Source organism: Delphinapterus leucas, chromosome 9, assembly GCF_059928025.1.
Source record: "Delphinapterus leucas isolate spDelLeu-1000000601 "Yukka" chromosome 9, BTC_Dleu_Yukka2, whole genome shotgun sequence".
Taxonomy (NCBI): Eukaryota; Metazoa; Chordata; class Mammalia; order Artiodactyla; family Monodontidae; genus Delphinapterus; species Delphinapterus leucas.
Window position 1 is genome coordinate 43,640,590 of NC_143137.1, and position 21,461 is coordinate 43,662,050.

General features: G+C 37.8%; 1 protein-coding gene across 5 annotated transcripts in view; it reads right to left on the reverse strand.

The window, feature by feature from the left end:
* BBS9 (Bardet-Biedl syndrome 9) overlaps window positions 1–21,461 on the reverse strand; it is a 453,658-nt gene that overhangs the window by 189,392 nt on the left and 242,805 nt on the right. Inside the window, exon 21 of one of the 5 annotated variants that reach the window (XM_089917022.1) lies at window positions 3,849–8,100. The exons of the other annotated variants lie outside the window; for them this stretch is intronic. Coding sequence (XP_089773148.1) covers window positions 7,909–8,100 — 192 coding nt within the window. The 3' untranslated portion in view covers window positions 3,849–7,908. Of the gene's footprint in view, window positions 1–3,848; window positions 8,101–21,461 lie in introns of those variants that run through there. 5 annotated transcript variants of the gene reach the window in all.

Sequence of the window (21,461 nt, forward strand, 5' to 3'; positions counted from 1 at the left end):
GAAACAAGCAATGATGAACAATGCAATAAATGAAATTAAAAGTACCCTAGATGGGATCAATAGCAGAATAACTGAGGCAGAAGAACGGATAAGTGACCTGGAAGATAAAATAGTGGAAATAACTACTGCAGAGCAGAATAAAGAAAAAAGAATGAAAAGAACTGAGGACAATCTCAGAGACCTCTGGGACAACATTAAAGGCACCAACATTCGAATTATAGGGGTTCCAGAAGAAGAAGAGAAAAAGAAAGAGACTGAGAAAATATTTGAAGAGATTATAGTTGAAAACTTCCCTAATATGGGAAAGGAAATAGTTAATCAAGTCCAGGAAGCACAGAGAGTCCCACACAGGATAAATACAAGGAGAAATACGCCAAGACACATATTAATCAAACTGTCAAAAATTAAATACAAAGAAAGCATATTAAAAGCAGCAAGGGAAAAATAACAAATAAGACACAAGGGAATCCCCATAAGGTTAACAGCTGATCTCTCAGCAGAAACCCTACAAGCCAGAAGGGAGTGGCAGGACATACTGAAAGTGATGAAGGAGAAAAACCTGCAACCAAGACTACTCTACCCAGCAAGGATCTCATTCAGATTTGATGGAGAAATTAAAACCTTTACAGACAAGCAAAAGCTGAGAGAGTTCAGCACCACCAAACCAGCTTTACAACAAATGCTAAAGGAACTTCTCTAGACAAGAAACACAAGAGAAGGAAAAGACCTATAATAACAAACCCAAAACAATATAGAAAATGGGAATAGGAACATACATATCGATAATTACCTTAAATGTAAATGGACTAAATGCTCCCAGCAAAAGACACAGATTGGCTGAATGGATACAAAAACAAGACCCTTATATATGCTGTCTACAAGAGACCCACTTCAGACCTAGAGACACATACAGACTGAAGGTAAGGGGATGGAAAAAGATATTCCATGCAAATGGAAACCAAAAGAAAGCTGGAGTAGCAATTCTCATATCAGACAAAATAGACTTTAAAATAAGGACTATTAAAAGAGACAAAGAAGGACACTACATAATGATCAAGGGATCGATCCAAGAAGAAGATATAACAATTGTAAATATTTATGCACCCAACATAGGAGCACCTCAATACATAAGGCAAATACTAACAGCCATAAAAGGGGAGATCGACAGTAACACATTCATAGTAGGGGACTTTAACACCCCACTTTCACCCCTGGACAGATCTTCCAAAATGAAAATAAATAAGGAAACACAAGCTTTAAATGATACATTAAACAAGATGGACTTAATTGATATTTATAGGACACTCCATCCAAAAACAACAGAATACACATTTTTCTCAAGTGCTCATGGAACATTCTCCAGGATAGATCATATCTTGGGTCACAAATCAAGCCTTGGTAAATTTAAGAAAATTGAAATTGTATCAAGTATCTTTTCTGACCACAACGCCATGAGACTAGATATCAATTACAGGAAAAGATCTGTAAAAAATACACACACATGGAGGCTAAACAATACACTACTTAATAATGAAGTGATCACTGAAGAAATCAAAGAGGAAATAAAAAAATACCTAGAAACAAATGACAATGGAGACACAACGACCCAAAACCTATGGGATGCAGCAAAAGCAGTTCTAAGGGGGAAGTTTATAGCAATACAAGCCCACCTTAAGCAGGAAACATCTCGAATAAACAACCTAACCTTACACCTCAAGCAATTAGAGAAAGAAGAACAAAAAAACCCTAAAGCTAGCAGAAGGAAAGAAATCATAAAAATCAGATGAGAAATAAATGAAAAAGAAATGAAGGAAACGATAGCAAAGATCAATAAAACTAAAAGCTGGTTCTTTGAGAAGATAAACAAAATAGATAAACCACTAGCCAGACTCATCAAGAAAAAAAGGGAGAAGACTCAAATCAATAGAATTAGAAATGAAAAAGGAGAAGTAACAACTGACACTGCAGAAATAAAAAAAATCATGAGAGATTACTACAAGCAACTCTATGCCAATAAAATGGACAATCTGGAAGAAATGGACAAATTCTTAAAAATGCACAACCTGCCAAGACTGAATCAGGAAGAAATAGAAAATATGAACAGACCAATCACAAGCACTGAAATTGAAACTGTGATTAAAAATCTTCCAACAAACAAAAGCCCAGGACCAGATGGCTTCACAGGTGAATTCTATCAAACGTTTAGAGAAGAGCTAAAACCTATCCTTCTCGAACTCTTCCAAAATATAGCAGAGGGAGGAACACTCCCAAATTCCTTCTACGAGGCCACCATCACCTTGATACCAAAACCAGACAAGGATGTCACAAAGAAAGAAAACTACAGGCCAATATCACTGATGAACATAGATGCAAAAATCCTCAACAAAATACTAGCAAACAGAATCCAACAGCACATTAAAAGGATCATACACCATGATCAAGTGGGGTTTATTCCAGGAATGCAAGGATTCTTCAATATACTCAAATCTATCAATGTGATAAACCATATTAACAAATTGAAGGAGAAAAACCATATGATCATCTCAATAGATGCAGAGAAAGCTTTCGACAAAATTCAACACCCATTTATGATAAAAACCCTCCAGAAAGTAGGCATAGAGGGAACGTTCCTCAACATAATAAAGGCCATATATGACAAGCCCACAGCAAACATCATCCTCAATGGTGAAAAACTGAAAGCATTTCCACTAAGATCAGGAACAAGACAAGGTTGCCCACTCTCACCACTCTTATTCAACATAGTTTTGGAAGTTTTAGCCACAGCAATCAGAGAAGAAAAGGAAATAAAAGGAATCCAAATCGGAAAAGAAGAAGTAAAGCTGTCACTGTTTGCAGATGACATGATACTATACATAGAGAATCCTAAAGATGCTACCAGAAAACTACTAGAGCTAATCAATGAATTTGGTAAAGTAGCAGGATACAAAATTAATGCACAGAAATCTCTGGCATTCCTATATACTAATGATGAAAAATCTGAAAGTGAAATCAAGAAAACACTCCCATTTACCATTGCAACAAAAAGAATAAAATATCTAGGAATAAACCTACCTAAGGAGACGAAAGACCTGTATGCAGAAAATTATAAGACACTGATGAAAGAAATTAAAGATGATACAAATAGATGGAGAGATATACCATGTTCTTGGATGGGAAGAATCAACATTGTGAAAATGACTCTACTACCCAAAGCAATCTACAGATTCAATGCAATCCCTATCAAACTACCACTGGCATTTTTCACAGAACTAGAACAAAAAATTTCACAATTTGTATGGAAACACAAAAGACCCCGAATAGCCAAAGCAATCTTGAGAACGAAAAACGGAGCTGGAGGAATCAGGCTCCCTGACTTCAGACTATACTACAAAGCTACAGTAATCAAGACAGTATGGTACTGGCACAAAAACAGAAAGATAGATCAATGGAACAGGATAGAAAGCCCAGAGATAAACCCACGCACATATGGACACCTTATCTTTGATAAAGGTGGCAGGAATGTACAGTGGAGAAAGGACAGCCTCTTCAATAAATGGTGCTGGGAAAACTGGACAGGTACATGTAAAAGTATGAGATTAGATCACTCCCTAACACCATACACAAAAATAAGCTCAAAATGGATTAAAGACCTAAATGTAAGGCCAGAAACTATGAAACTCTTAGAGGAAAACATAGGAAGAACACTCTATGACATAAATCACAGCAAGATCCTTTCTGACCCACCTCCTAGAGTAATGGAAATAAAAACAAAAATAAACAAATGGGACCTAATGAAACTTAAAAGCTTTTGCACAGCAAAGGAAACCATAATCAAGACCAAAAGACAACCCTCAGAATGGGAGAAAATATTTGCAAATGAAGCAACTGACAAAGGATTAATCTCCAAAATTTACAAGCAGCTCATGCAGCTCAATAACAAAAAAACAAACAACCCAATCCAAAAATGGGCAGAAGACCTAAATAGACATTTCTCCAAAGAACATATACAGACTGCCAACAAACACATGAAAGAATGCTCAACATCATTAATCATTAGAGAAATGCAAATCAAAACTACAATGAGATATCATCTCACACCAGTCAGAATGGCCATCATCAAAAAATCTAGAAACAATAAATGCTGGAGAGGGTGTGGAGAAAAGGGAACACTCTTGCACTGCTGGTGGGAATGTGAATTGGTTCAGCCACTATAGGGAACAGTATGGAGGTTCCTTAAAAAACCACAAATAGAATTACCATATGACCCAGCAATCCCACTACTGGGCATATACCCTGAGAAAACCAAAAATCAAAAAGAGTCATGTACCAAAATGTTCATTGCAGCTCTATTTACAATAGCCCGGAGATGGAAACAACCTAAGCGCCCATCATCGGATGAATGGATAAAGAAGATGTGGCACATATATACAATGGAATATTACTCAGCCTTAAAAAGAAATGAAATTGAGCTATTTGTAATGAGATGGATAGACCTAGAGTCTGTCATACAGAGTGAAGTAAGTCAGAAAGAAAAAGACAAATACCGTATGCTAACACATATATATGGAATTTAAGGGAAAAAAAATGTCATGAAGAACCTAGGGGTAAGACAGGAATAAAGACACAGACCTACCGGAGAACGGACTTGAGGATATGGGGAGGGGGGAGGGGGAAGGGTGAGCTTTGACAGGGCGAGAGAGAGTCATGGACATATACACACTAACAAACGTAGTAAGGTAGGTAGCTGGGGGAAGCAGCCGCAAGGCACAGGGATATTAGCTCGGTGCTTTGTGACAGCCTGGAGGGGTGGGATAGGGAGAGTGGGAGGGAGGGAGACGCAAGAGGGAAGACATATGGGAACATATGTATATGTATAACTGATTCACTTTGTTATAAAGCAGAAACTAACACACCATTGTAAAGCAATTATACCCCAATAAAGATGTTTAAAAAAAAAAAAAAAAAACTAAAAATAGAACTACCATACGACCCAGCAATCCCACTACTGGGCATATACCCTGAGAAAACCATAATTCAAAAAGAGTCATGTACCAAAATGTTCATTGCAGCTCTATTTACAATAGCCAGGACATGGAAGCAACCTAGCAACCTAAGTGTCCATCATCAGATGAATGGATCAAGAAGATGTGGCACATATATACAATGGAATATTACTCAGCCATAAAAAGAAACGAAATTGATTTATTTGTAGTGAGGTGGATGGTCCTAGAGTCTGTCATACAGAGTGAAGTAAGTCAGAAAGAGAAAGACAAATACCGTATGCTAACGCATATACATGGAATCTAAGAAAAAAAAAAAGTCATGAAGGACCTAGGGGTAAGATAGGAATAAAGACACAGACCTACTAGAGAATGGACTTGAGGATATGGGGAGGGGGAAGGGTAAGCTGTGACAAAGTGAGTGAGTGGCATGGACATATATATACTACCAAACGTCAAATAGATAGCTAGTGGGAAGCAGCCGCATAGCACAGGGAGATCAGCTCGGTGCTTTGTGACCACTTAGAGGGGTGGGATAGGGAGCGTGGGAGGGAGGGAGATGCAAGAGGGAAGAGATATGGGAACATATGTATATGTATAACTGATTCACTTTGTTATAAAGAAGAAACTAACACACCATTGTAAAGCAATTATACTCCAATAAAGATGTTAAAAAATAAAAAAAATTTTTAATTAAAAAAACCCACAATCACAGCAAAGGAGGATGAATAGCATTGCCCGTAGTATCAGCGACGGCCGTTCAACTCCAGTATTGGGAACAATAAATGTAGGTCTAAAATATACAAGTTATAAAGTACATATCTCATTATCTAAATTATATCCTGGTCCCAGAAAAATTATTGGCAGAGACAGAAGGCATGCCTTCAGAAGCTCCGTGAAGAAAGGCCAACTGCCCTGGGGGCAGGACCATCAAGTTCAACAAATATTGAGCACCTACTATGTGCCACACTAGGCTCTGTGTTAGGCAATGGGGCACAGTAGTGAACAATGTTAGGTCTGGCTATTAATTCTTCCCTGAAGACAAACTAAAAATAGACTGAAAATCTACTTCAGCTGAAATGTACAGTATTCATCTGCTGGAAGAAAAATTACGTGGAAGCCCGGCTATAAATTTATTCTAACAAGATGGTTCATAGAACAAAAAATACATCAGAATAATCTATTGTTGAGCTATATAGCTATTAATCACTGTTAATATAAATTAAGATCATTTTCATCATTTTCATAATATATTTTAATTTAAAAAGTATGTGCAATACATCTGCTAATATTTCACTTAAGAGGCACCATTTAATCTTTTCAAATATTAAAGTGATTGTGTTCAGTGGCAAAAGACTAGATGAAGAGGTAATATTAGTCTATCTTTATAATTATAATCAATATAAGTAAGTCATGCTCCTCATGGTTATGTGATTATAAACCATATCATAAACACCTTTATACCTCTCTTCCAATCACAAAGAAACCTATACATAGTAGTTGCTCAATAGCTATTTGATAGAGAAGTCCCTTAAACCGAATCTCTTAATCCCTGAATTTTAATGATCAAATAGGGTATTCTTTCTAAGAAGTTTTTAAAAAACTTACAAATACTTTGACACATCGCAGTAATCATCTGTATACTGAAAATGCTTTTGAGAACCAAGAATCACCACAAAATACATTTCCTAGGCTGAATCTGAAGAAGTTAAATTAAGCACACATAAACGTTTATATGAAAAGGAATAAGAAATACACCACTTTTGTGTTATTTCTTGAAATCTGAGCAAAATCTAAGTTTACATTTAAATGTATAGGAAAGAAGAATAAATTGGTATATTTCAAGAGGATAGTTTCACTAAGTTTTAAAACTAGTTTCCACAGAAACTACGGTTTCATCTGTCATTAGTGAACATAACAATAAGGTTTGTGGACAAGCAACAGTGTTGAAACCTTGTCAAGAAATATTTTAAATATTAAAAACCTATGTCAACCCTGTTCTGTTCATGACTAAACTTGATACAATCAAGAAAAATTAGTTTCGGATGTGGGATACTTCAGGGATTTGAAGTAGTTTGCTAAATAGGAAGCTAAATCCAATTACTTTTCTGAAGATTTGGCATCTTCAACTGAAAACCAATATTCCAATTAACATTAGACAAATATCCAAGCTTATCCACATGTTCCAGGCATCCTTTCTGGCTAACAAGTAGGCTGCATTTCTGTATTTAATTATTCCCTTATGTATACATAGGGCCTACATTATACTAGAGGTATATAAGGCAGTTTTTTTTTTAAAAAAAAAAGGAAAACTTTAAATTCTTCTGTGGTCTGCTTGTACATGTGCACAATCTAAATTTAACTTCTTATATAATTTTATCCCCTTTCCTAAGTTAAAAACATGCCAACACAAGTCTTTTTTAAAATATGTGATGTTTCAAACTACCTAAACGGTACTAACGTCAAAGGCAATCTCTAAATCATTTCACTCTACCCAGAAATTACAAACAAACAAACAAAAAATAGCTTCATCAGCAAATATTGCCTTTACCTTGCCTGAAGTTTAAAAGCAATTCAGATATTGAGCCAGATTATTTATCTACATGGATCCCTTAACTTCAAGGGAAACTTTCTAAGCAAGAGTGGCTTCAAGAAAAGATTCAATTCATTTTAAATCAGTAGAAGCTCTTCACAAGTGGAAGAAGAAATCCCCAAGGGTGGTAAAATTGGTTAGCACAGCATATATACCAGTGGCTCTACGCTGTTATAACTTATTTCATCTTGTGTGAACTAAATAAATGTCAAATTTTATATTAACGCTATGTTATTTAACACAGCATATTTTTTTTCTGGCTAGGACTTTTAGAGCAACTGATATGTATTTATTCAGAAACATCAAAGAATATCATTATGGGCTTCCCTGGTGGCGCAGTGGTTGAGAGTCCGCCTGCCGATGCAGGGGATGCGGGTTCGTGCCCCAGTCCGGGGGTATCCCACATGCCACGGAGTGGCTGGGCCCGTGAGCCATGGCCACTGAGCCTGAGCGTCCGGAGCCTGTGCTCCGCAACGGGAGAGGCCACAACAGTGAGAGGCCCGCGTACTGCAAAAAAAAAAAAAAAAAAAAAAAAGAATATCATTATGTAAATAGTGGCATATCACATTGTGTCTAACTTTAGAAATTGCTTTCAGTTTATTTTCTAAGGGTGAAAACCTTTGTAACAAACTAAAAGAATGTATGCCTGCATATAGAAGTGTGGGAAGGTGTGTACATTCAGTAAAATATCAGCTATCTAGATGTCAATTTTCCAGTAATGTCATCCATCCAAAGCAATAATAAGAATTATGAGGGGGTGGAGAGAGTAAGGGGAGAACACACCTGAACTCCTAAAATGGATTCATAAATAAAGCCCATGCCCTAAAACAAATTCACATAAAGCACTAACAAGAACTTTAGGTCCCTGCTTAGCACTCACTAGCCTTAATTATGTATCAAACAAACAAACTTGGTAACCTGTTAGCTAAACTTCTAGAACTAGTAAATTAGGAGTCAACAGGGCTATTATAAATCAGATAAAGAAAGAAACAGAAAATGGTACCCCAAAATCCAACAGAAAGCAAGAAGTCAAATTATATATTTTTTAAAAGCAGACAAAAGAATATTAAATAGCATTTTTGTCTAGACTATTCACTCGAGAAACAAACAATACTTAATAGGCCTTAAAAGTTGGAGGACCACCAGGCTCAGTCCTCAGACCTGTTTTCTTCTCTATCCTCAGTGCTTCTCAAACAATAAACCAGCGGTGTGTGCAATCAATTAAATAGGTCATGAATATGTTTTTGTGCGTCTAATGGTATGGTATATTCCAGTTGAAAAATATATTCATTGAATATGGAAACAGGTAGAGATTACCTCTGTTTAACTTTTATCACTCCTCTCCTCACAGTTCTAACATAGAGTTTTATACATAAGCAAACATCAGAATGTCCCATAAGGGAATACAGAAATTACATAGAAATCATGTAGGCAGTGAGAGTATGTCTAAAGAGAAGAGCAGCAGATCAAGTGGAACATCAACATTTAAAGGTAAGAGAAGGAAGAGTAGCCCATGAGGAGAACAAAGAAGGAACGGTCATAAGAATGGCTATACAACTAAAGCAGCCAGGAAAGATTTCAAAAAAACAGGAGTACACAACAGAGTTAAAACATGTAATAAATACCATGTAATATTATAACCAAAAAGTATTTAATGGATTTGACAATCAGAAGGTCAGGGGTAACAGTGGCAGGAGCATAAACGACATTAAAAGTGGATGAATAACTAAAGAAGACACAAATAATTGGAAAGACATCCCATGTTCATGGATTGGAAGACTTAATATTGTTAAAACGTCCATACTACCCAAAGCAATCTACAGGTTCAATTAATTCCCTATCATAACACTGGTCTTGGCAATGGTTTCCTGGATATGACACTAATAGCATAGGTAGCATTAGCATAGGCAACAAAAGCAAAAATAAAGTCAGACTATATCAAATTAATAAGCTTCTGCATAGAAAAAGAAATAATCAACAGAGTGAAAAGGCAACCTATGGAATGGGAGAAAATATTTGCAAAACATATATATATAATAAGGGGCTAATAATGCAAATATATAAGAAACTCCTACAATTCGACAATAAACACCATTATTAAAAAAGACAAAGAAAATAACAATGTTGGCAAGGATGTGGAGAAATTGGAACCACTGTACACTGTCGGTAGAAATGTAAAATGGTACAACCACTATGGAAAACAGTGTGGAGGTTCCTCAAAAGCTTAAAAATAGAACTACCACATGATCCAGCAGTCCTACTTCCAAATATTTACCCAAAAGAATTGAAAACAGCAACTTGAAGATATATCTGCACTCTCATGTTCACTGCAGTACTATTTACAGTAGCCAAGATATGGAAACAATCTAAATGGATAAAGAAAACATGCCATATATATATATATATATATATATATATATACACACACACACATATATATACATGCCATACACACACACACACACACACACACACAAAATGTAATATTATTCAGCCATAAAAACGGCTTCCATCTGCTATTTGTGACAAGATGGGAACTTTGAGGACTTAACGCTAAGTGATTATGCCAATCACAGAAGAACAAATACTGCATGATTCCACTTAAATGAGATATCTAAAGTAATCAAACTCCTCGAAAGTCAAACGGTGATTGCCAAGGGTTGCGGGGATTAGGTGATGAGGAGTTGCTGTATATTTGGTATAGACTTTCAGTCACGCAAAATGTAAAAGTTCTAGAGATCCACTGTATAACAATGTACATGCACTTAACAAAACTATACTGTATACTTAAAATTTTGTTAATAGAATAGAGTTCATATTATATGGTTTTTTTCAATACAATAAAAAAAGGTTGATGCATACATGAAATGGGAGGTGACAGAGGAGAGAAAATAAAAGTAGAAATTTCTTATGAGGGAAGTGTGTGAAAGGAGAAAAGAAAGGATGGCTTACATCTAGGAGAGAAACACCAACAAAAGCTGCAGGAGGCAGGTCTATGTTGGAATAAACTTCAGCATGTTTATAAGCTGTAGGGAAAAAATATATAGAGAGAGAGATCAAAAATATAAGACCCAGAATAAATGACTATAAGTTTGTATTCCCGAAGCTAGTGGAAGGTCAAAAGGATCAAGTGGAGAGAAGGAAGGAACCTCGTCCTTTGAGACAGGAAGGAAGACAGAAAAATAGATGTAGATAAGTTTCTAGAGGCTTGGTGAGACAATGAGACCTGCCTGATGGTGTCAATCTTCCTGGTAAAATAGGATTTAAGGTTGTCTCCTAAGAGTGAGAGAGAGGGGGTGAGTGTTGGGCTTGATGAGATTGCTGACTGACTAAGAGAAATGGGAGAGGTGACTGACCAAGGTGAAGGTAGGATTTTAGGCAAGTGAGCTTGGAGGCATGAATTTCAAGTGGCAGCAGGAACAGAGACAGTGTTCTGATACTGGTTTCCCAAAGGAAAGGAAAGACTATAATGAGGGACTCATGGGCATAGGGAATAAATCACTTGAGATGATCATAGTGGAATCTATGCCCTAAAGAGAGCAAGGAACATGAAAACAGATTGAAGAATAATCCTCACAGAGTGAGAGAGGAAGCACTGTGGCTGTAGCTAATGCAGACTGAAACCGAGCCCACTTAGCCTATCTGCCTTTATTACTAACTAAAGAAGCCTCTCTTTTTTAACATACACCTTCCTCCACAAGTCTATTTGGCAAACAGTCATGCAGTGCTCTTCCCAGTATGTCATTGTTTTGTGCACTGATAGGTAAGTAAAGAAACTGTCCCAGTTATCCAAGAGCTTATAGATCACCAGGAGAAAAGAGGCAAATACTCAAGTAACTATAATATCAGGCAGAAAAATATAAATAAATGTCACAACAGAGATTTAATCATAGTGCTCCTGAGGTTTAAAGGAAGGAGAGATCACAGATAACTGGAAGTGGCAGGATGAAAAAAAGAAAGGCTTCAAAAAAGAAGATGGACTTTGTAGAAAGCTTCCAAAAAAGAAAATGGGGGAAAAAAGGTAAGGTTCAGGTAGTGAGAAAAGCATAAGCACAAGCATAATGGAAGAAATGTATAGGGTAAGTTTGATCAAAAGAGAATAGTCTAATAAGCAAATGAAAAGATGCCCAACATAATTAGTCATTAGGAAGAATGCAAATTAAAATCATAATGAGATACCCACTGGAATGCTTATAGATAAAATTTTTAAAAAGAATAACAAGTGTTGGTGACCATGTGGAGAAACTGGAACCCTCATACATTGCTGGCGGGAATATAAAATGATACAACACAACCCTGAGGAAAACAGTTTGTGAATTTCATAGAAAGTTAAACATAAATTTACCATATGACCCTACAATTCCACTCTTAATAATCCACCAAGAGACAGTAGTAGCAGAATAGTGAAGTAGCAGAATGGTGAACAGAGTTTGCTCTAATTCTTAGTATTTTCTTCTTAGCTGTCATTTTAAAATAATTTCTCTTTTTGATCTTTTTTTCTTTAGAAACAGCAATATTTTTATGTTTTAGCACATTACATCCTCACTGAACCCTGTGAACTAGCAGGTAGGAAAACTGAGGGACAGAAATAATAAGTAATTTGCTCATGGACACATAGTAAACTGCAAAGTCAAGAAATGAGCCAAGGTAATCAGACTCCAAAGCTCTTCCTATTAAACACTGCAGGGTACACTCTGAGCCTTTCTCAGCCTCAATTTTCTCATGTATAAAATATGGCCTATAATTCTTATCTCTCACAGTGGTTGCAACAATTAAATAAGATGTGGAGCTTGGGTGGGGGAGATGCTGGTGCTGTCTTTATCTGTTTCTGTACTGTTTGATTTGTTATAATGAGCATGAATTATTCATGTATTTTTTAATCAAGAAAAAAAATGTCAAGGCCTATGAGAGTGTCTGGCACAGAAGGGCACCCAATAAAGTCATTATTATGCCTGAGAGCAAAAAAATTAATTAATTAATTAAAATAATAACAATCTACCAAGAGAAAACAAAACGTGTTCCTATAAAGACATATACATGAATGTTCACAGTAGCATTATTCATTTATTGGTCAAACTGAAAACAATCCAAATGTCTATGAACTGATAAAAAACAAAATGTGGTATATCCATACAATGGAATACTATGCAGCAATAAAAAGGAGCAAGCTCCTGGCACATACTATAATACGGATGAAACTCAAAAGCAGAATGTTAGGTTAAAAAAAAAAAGATCCAAAAGACTACTTACTGTGTGACTCTATTTATATGAAATATCCAGAAAAAGTCAACATAAAGAAACAGATAGTAGATCAGCAGTTTCTTGGTGTTGAGGCTGGTAAAAGGGCACAAGGGAGCTTTTGGGGATAGTAGTAATGTTCTAAAATTGGGTTGTGGTGATGGCTGCACAACTCTATAAATTTACTAAAAATCATTAAATGGTACCTTTACAACAGTTGAATTTTACAGTATGCAAATTATATATCAATAGAGTTTTTGTTTAAGAGGATAGGCTAGCTTGATTGGTTTCGCAGAAGTAGGAGTTTAGAAGGAGTTGGGTTCCACTCTTCAGAGACCTTTGAATGTCAGAGTAAGACGTCTCAACTTAACTGGATAGTCAGCAGGGATGCCCTAAACGTCTTGGAATGAGATAGGACAAAAACAGACAAAGAAAAACTACAGATAATTACATTCAGAAGATTAATCTTGTCTAATGTGTCAGACAGGTAATTGACATATTAGACTACAAGGACCAGGAACTTGTGGCTTCCTTGAGTGTCCTCGAGTCCATGGCCTCAACTTAGCAAGAGCCAATCCTCTTACACATCTTTACCTTGAATCACAAAGGTGGGATATAAGATGGAAGGTGATGGCCCTGTGAAAATCTGTCACTTCCATGGAAAAAACATCTCCAAGAATATGGCCTCTGAGCCCATCTTTCTAACTGGGGAACCAACTGAATAAGAATATTAACTGCTGGCCAGAAGCCAGTCTTAGATAGGGGTAGAGGGAGGCAGAAAATCAATATTTGGGTGGGAAAGGTGGTGGGATTTCCCTGAAATCTAATATCCTGCTATAAGAGATTTGGAAATCATATAAAACGAAACTTAAAAACAACAATATAGGGCTTCCCTGGTGGCGCAGTGGTTGAGAGTCCGCCTGCCGATGCAGAGGGCATGGGTTCGTGCCCCGGTCCGGGAGGATCCCACGTGCCACAAAGCGGCTGGGCCCGTGAGCCATGGCCGCTGGGCCTGCGCGTCCGGAGCCTGTGCTCCGCAACGGGAGAGGCCACAACAGTGAGAGGCCCACATACCACAAAAACAAACAAACAACAACAACAACAATATAGGATGATCCATCAGGTAAAATAGTGAAGATAAATGCCTGCTGATTTTACTGTACAACATTTTATTAATGATTCCCAAGTAGAGTGATAATAAATTTAAATCCATTTAAAGTCCAGTGTTCAAAGTTCATTTCTTTTAATTAGATGAAACTGATTTTACTATTACTACCTTCCTAGACATACAGGTAGGTCTCACAAAAATATCTTTTTAAAAATATACCACCTCAATTTATCCTTGGTTATACTTCATACTTTCAGAGCACTATTAGCCCTCTACTTATTAATATACAGAGAAACACAAATCAGACTGATATAATTATTCAGCTATTCATAGATACTCTTATAAAGACCATACATCTTTTTCTTTTGCTAAGAAAGATCATAAAATAATCTCTCCAGGAAAATGTATTTGTTTTCCTTTATTTAAAGAGAACGAGAAAGGCAGGGAAGGGAAGGAAGGTGGAGAGGAGGGTTGTGAAGATTGTGATCATCACAATTGTTGATTCACAATTCAAACCATTCAGAACTCCATTTACAGAAAACTAATACAAAAGGAATAATTGTGCTAGATGGGATTAAACAGGAAGATAGATAACATAAATGAAAGAAAACCTCATACAATTACAGGTAATTGGAGGCCACTTATATATTTTTCTCTCATCACTCACACAAAAAGATTTTCATTTCCTTATAATGGACCCATTAATTGTTTTATTGAAATATTAGAAACATCTTGCTTCTGAGTGTATGTCAAAGGACTAATTTTTTTTTAAAGATCAAACAATAAATAGAATGAAATTTTAGCACAAGAGAGCACCCCTGATTACTCCGGGCTTAGAATGCTTTATACCAGACAAATACCACATTTCTGCACCTGCTAAGTTTGCCAAAATGAAACCTTAATACTGAATTTACAATCTAGGGAGACGTTCAAACTAACACTAGCAAGCAGAAAACTCCAATACTGATTGAAAAACATGAAGATAAAGAAGTATGCATTCAATTTATAAAAACACATATGCCCCAGGGAAGTAAAGCATACCAGACGGATATTAGAAGTAGAATGTTTTTTATACACTAATAGGTCTGTTCTCCCCTTGATTTATGTACAATCCCCATTAATATCAATTAGCATTACATACATAAATCCAGGGAAGCGTAGCTCCAATTTATAATAATACTTTGCACTTATATATTTTGTTTGAAAATTAATTCAGTCTCTCAAAGCCCTGTACCTTAGATCACTAGCATTAGCGTCCACCAAACAATGACTGGCCCACAACCACATTCCAGTCTAGGGGCTGGTGCTAGATGACCCCAAAGGCCCCATTTGTTTCTGAAATCCTATACTAATGGAAACTTAAGATTCTAAATCCTTTGCCCTAATCATTATACAACACAATAAATATTTACTGAGAGTTTTACTAGAAGATAAGCCCCATGCTAGATGCTGTGCAAAAAGGTCCTAAGATGTCCAAAGATGAAAGTTAAGAAGCCAAGGCTTAGAGCGGTTAAGTGACACATCCAAAGCCAAAAAGCTAGAGAGAGCTGGAACTGGGACCCAAATCTGTTGACACAAAATTTGATGCTTTTTTTTTTTTTTTTTGCGGTACGCGGGCCTCTCACTGTTGTGGCCTCTCCCACCGCAGAGCACAGGCTCCGGACGCGCAGGCCCAGCGGCCATGGCTCACGGGCCAAGCCGCTCCGCGGCATGTGGGATCCTCCCGGACCGGGGCACGAACCCGTGTCCCCTGCATTGGCGGGCGGACTCTCAACCACTGCGCCACCAAGGAGGCCCGATGCTTTTTTTTAAAACAATACCTGAAGGCATGGCTTATGTAAGCAAAGGTTCCCAGTAGTCCCATAACAATCTAAGCGCTTCCCACCACCTGCTATTCATATCGAGTAAGTGAAAATCAATGGTCAGTGATAGTCTTATCATGAACAAGAATTTAAAGGGACTAAGGGAAAGAAAAAAATGAAGAAAAGAGACATTATAAGAAATAATACAAAATTATGAGTTGACAATTATCTGTAGCTAGAACTGTAATGTTCACTAAGGTACCCACTAGCCACATGTGGCTATTCATCACTTGATATGTGCTGCAAGTCTCAAATAAACCATGTCTTAAAGACTTACTGTGGAAAAAATATTAAATACCTCATTAATAATATTTATTTGATTACATGTTGAAATGATAATATTTTAGATATATAGGGTTAAATAAAACACATTATCAAAATTAGTGTCATTTTACTTTTTTAATGTAGCTGCTAGAAAATTACAAATTATATATATGGCTTATATTTGTGGCTTGAGGTATGTTTCTGTTGGGCTATACTTCTATATAGCCACACACATATATTGAATACATCAGTGATGTACTTAAAACAAACACACTTTGGAGATTACATTCCAGTTGCACTCTGACCTAGATGAAGAAAAATTGACATCATTTTCAAAGAGCTTTGTATGCTTCTCCAGTTTGGCTGAGGTACTGGCGAGTTTACGGTCAGAAAGAGCAAGACAACATCCATCCTATTCATATCTTTATTCAAGCATACCATCCAGTTATCTAATTGCTCTCTTTTGAGTGAATAGGAATAAACTATCTCATATATGCAATGATTACCCGAAGTTCTAAACATTATGAGACTAGAGAAATAAGTTTACAAGGTATATACAGGTGAGAGAAAATAATTCCCTCAGAAGACCAAAGACAGGAGACCTTCAAGATGCCAGAAGAGTAAGACGTGGAGATCACCTTCCTCCCCACAAATACATCAGAAATACATCTACATGTGGAACAACTCCTACAGAACACCTACTGAACGCTGGCAAGACCTCAGACCTCCCAAAAGGCAAGAAACTCCCCCAGGTACCCGGGTAGGGAAAAAGAAAAAACAGAGACAAAAAAACAGGAACGGGACCTGCACCAGTGGGAGGGAGCTGTGAAGGAGGAGAGTTTCCACCCACTAGGAAGCCCCCTCACTGGCAGAGACCGGGGGGGGGGGGGGCGGGGGGTAAGCTTCGGAGTCACGGAGGAGAGCAAAGCAACAGGGGTGCAGAGGGTAAAGCGGCGAGATTCCCGCACAGAGGATCAGTGCCGACCAGCACTCACCAGCCGGAGAGGCTTGTCTGCTCACCTGCCGGGGTGGCTGGGGGCTGGGAGCTGAGGCTCCGGATTCAGAGGTCAGATCCCAGGGAGAGGACTGGGGTTGGCTGCGTGAACACAGCCTGAAGGGGGCTAGTGCGCCACAGCTAGCCGGGAGGGAGTGTGGGAAAAAGTCTGGACCTGCCTAAGAGGCAAGAGACCACTGTTCCAGGGTGTGCGAGGAGAGGGGATTCAGAGCACCGCCTAAACGAGCTCCAGAGACGGGTGCGAGCCGCGGCTATCAGCACGGACACCAGAGACGGGCATGAGACGCTAAGGCTGCTGCTGCCGCCACCAAGAAGCCTGTGTGCAAGCACTGGTCACTATCCACACCTCCCCTCCCGGGAGACTGTGCAGCCAGCCACTGCCAGGATCCCGGGTTCCAGGGACAACTTCCCCGGGAGAATACACGGCGTGCCTCAGGCTGTTGCAAAGACATGTCGGCTTCTACCGCTGCGGGCTCGCCCCGCATTCTGTACCCCTCCCTCCCCCCGTCCTGAGCGAGCCAGAGCCCCATAATCAACTGCTCCTTTGACCCCGTCCTATCTGGGCGGGAACAAAGGCCCTCAGGTGACCTAAACGCAGAGGCCGGGCGAAATCCAAAGCTGAACTACAGGAGCTGTGGGAACAAAGAAGAGACAGGAAATCTCGCCCAACAGCCTCAGGAGCAGCTGATTAAATCTCCACAATCAACTTGATGTGCGCTGCATCTGTGGAATACCTGAATAGACAACGGATCATCCCAAAATAGAGGCAGTGGACTTTGGGAACAACGATATTTTTTTTTTTTTCCTTTTTCTCTTTTTGTCAGTATGTATGTGTATGCTTCTCTGTGTGATTTTGTCTGTATACCTTTGCTTTTACCATTTGTCCTAGGGTTCCGTCTCTTTTTTTTCTTTTTTAACTATAGTTTTTGGCGCTTGTTATTATTGGTGGATTTCTTTTTTGATCTGGTTGCTCTCTTCCTTCTTTTTTTTCTTATTACTTTTTAAAATTTTTTTATTTTTAATAATAATTTTATATTTTAATAACTTTTTTATTTTATTCTATTTCTTTTTCTTTCTTTCTTTTTCTTTCCCTTTCCTTCTGAGCCGGGTGGATGACAGGGTCTTCATGCTCCGGCCGGGTGTCAGGCCTGTACCTCTGAGGTGGGGGAGCCAAATTCAGGATATTGGTCGACCAGAAAGCTCCGGCTCCATGGAATATCAAATGGCAAAAGCTCTCCCAGAGATCTCCACCTCAACACGAAGACCTGGCTCCACTCAACGACCAGCAAGCTACAGTGCTGGACAACCTATGCCAAACAACTAGCAACACAGTAATACAACCCCACCCATTAGCAGTGAGCTGCCTAAAATCATAATAAGGTCCCAGACACCCCAAAACACACCACCAGATGTGGACCTGCCCAACAGAAAGACAAGATCCACCCTCATTCACCAGAACACAGGCACCAGTACCCTCCACCAGGAAGCCTACAAAACCCACTGAACCAACCTTACCACTGAGGGCAGACACCAAAAATAACAGGAACTACGAATGAGGAGCCTGTGAAAAGGAGACCCCAAACACAGTAGGCTAAGCAAAATGAGAAGACAGAGAAACACACAACAGACGAAGGAGCAAGGTAAAAGCCGACCAGACCAAACAAATGAAGAGGAAATAGGCAGTCTACCTGAAAAAGAATTCAGAGTGATGATAGTAAAGATGATCCAAAATCTTGGACATAGAATGGAGAAAATACAAGAAACGTTTAACAAGAACCTAGAAGAACTAAAGAGCAAACAAACAATGATGAACAACACAATAAATGAAATTTAAAATTCTCTAGAAGGACTCAATAGCAGAATAACTAAGGCAGAAGAATGGATAAGTGACTTGGAAGATAAAATAGGAAATAGGAAACAACTACCACAGAGGAGAAAAAAGAAAAAAGAATGAAAAGAATTGAGGACAGTCTTAGAGACCTCTGGGACAACATGAAACGCACCAACATTCGAATTATAGGGGTCCCAGAAGAAGAAGAGAAAAAGAAAGGGACTGAGAAAATATTTGAAGAGATCATAGTTGAAAACTTCCCTAATATGGGAAAAAGGAGAGAGTTAATCAATTCCAGGAAGCGCAGAGTCCCATATAGAATAAATCCAAGGAGGAACAAAGACATATATTAATCAAAGTATCAAAAATTGAACACAAAGAAAAAATATTAAAAGCAGCAAGGGAAAAGCAACAAATGACATACAAGGGAATCCCCATAAGGTTAACAGCTGATCTTTCAGCAGAAACTCTGTAAACCAGAAGGGAGTGTCAGGACATATTTAAAGTGATGGAAGGGAAAAACCTACAACCAGGATTACTCTACCCAGCAAGGATCTCATTCAGATTCGATGGAGAAATTAAAAGATTAAGAGACAAGCAAAAGCTAAGAGAATTCAGCATCACCAAACCAGCTTTACAAAAAATACTAAAGGAACTTCTCTAGGCAGGAAACACAAGAGAAGGAAAAGACCTACAATAACAAACCCAAAACAATTAAGAAAATGGTAATAGGAACATACATATCGATAATTACCTTAAATGTAAATGGATTAAATGCTCCAACCAAAAGACATAGACTGGCTGAATGGATACCAAAACAAGACCTGTATATACGCTGTGTACAAGAGACCCACTTCAGACCTAGGCCTACCTACAGACTGAAAGTGAGGGGATGGAAAAAGATATTCCATGCAAAAGGAAATCAAAAGAAAGCTGGAGTAGCAATTCTCATATCAGACAAAACAGACTTTAAAATACAGACTATTACAAGAGACAAAGAACATTACCTAATGATCAAGGGTTCAATCCAAGAAGAAGATATAACAATTGTAAATATTTATGCACCCAATGTAGGAGCACCTCAATACATAAGGCAAATACTAACAGCCATAAAAGGGGAAATCGACAGTAACACAATCATAGTAGGGGACTTTAACACCCCACTTTCATCAATGGACAGATCATCCAAAATGAAAATAAATAAGGAAACACAACCTTTAAATGATACATTAAACAAGATGGACTTAATTGATACTTAAAGGACATTCCATCCCAAAACCACAGAACACACTTTCTTCTCAAGTGCTCATGGAACATTCTCCAGGATAGATCATATCTTGGGTCACAAATCAAGCCTTGGTAAATTTAAGAAAATTGAAATCATATCAAGTATCTTTTTCGACCACAACGCTATGAGACTAGATATCAATTACAGGAAAAAAACTGTAAAGAATACAAACACATGGAGGCTAAACAATACACTACTTAATAACCAAGAGATCACTGAAGAAATCAAAGAGGAAATCAGAAAATACCTAGAAACAAATGACAGTGAAAACACGATGACCCAAAACCTATAGGAAGCAGCAAAAGCAGTTCTAAGAGGGAAGTTTATAGCAATACAACGCTACCTTAGGAAACAAGAAACATCTCAATAAACAACCTAACCTTACATCTGAGGCAATTAGAGAAAGAAAAACAACAACAAAAAACACAACCCAAAGTTAGCAGAAGGAAAGTAATCATAAAGAACAGATCAGAAATAAATGAAAAAGAAATGAAGGAAACAATAGCAAAGATCAATAAAACTAAAAGCTGGTTCTTTGAGAAGATAAACAAAATTGATAAACCATTAGCCAGACTCATCAAGAAAAAAAGGGAGAAGACTCAAATCAACAGAATTAGAAATGAAAAAGGAGAAGTAACAACTGACACTGCAGAAATACAAAGGATCATGAGAGATTACTACAAGCAACTCTATGCCAATAAAATGGACAACCTGGAAAAAATGGACAAATTCTTAGAAAAGCACAACCTTCCGAGACTGAACAAAGAAGAAATAGAATATATAAACAGACCAATCACAAGCCCTGAAATTGAAACTGTGATTAAAAATCTTGCAACAAACAAAAGCCCAGGATCATATGGCTTCACGGGCGAATCCTATCAAACATTTAGAGAGAGCTAACACCTATCCTTCTCAAACTCTTCCAAAACACAGCAGACGGAGGAACACTCCCAAATTCCTTCTACGAGGCCACCATCACTCGGATACCAAAACCAGACAAAGATGTCACAAAGAAAGAAAACTAAAGGCCAATATCACTGATGAACATAGATGCAAAAATCCTCAACAAAATACTAGCCAACAGAATCCAACAGCACATTAAAAGGATCGTACACCATGATCAAGTGGGGTTCATCGCAGGAATACAAGGATTCTTCAATATACACAAATCAATCTATGTGATACACCATATTAAGAAACTGAAGAAAAAAACATATGATTATCTCAATAGATGCAGAAAAACCTTTCAACAAAATTCAACA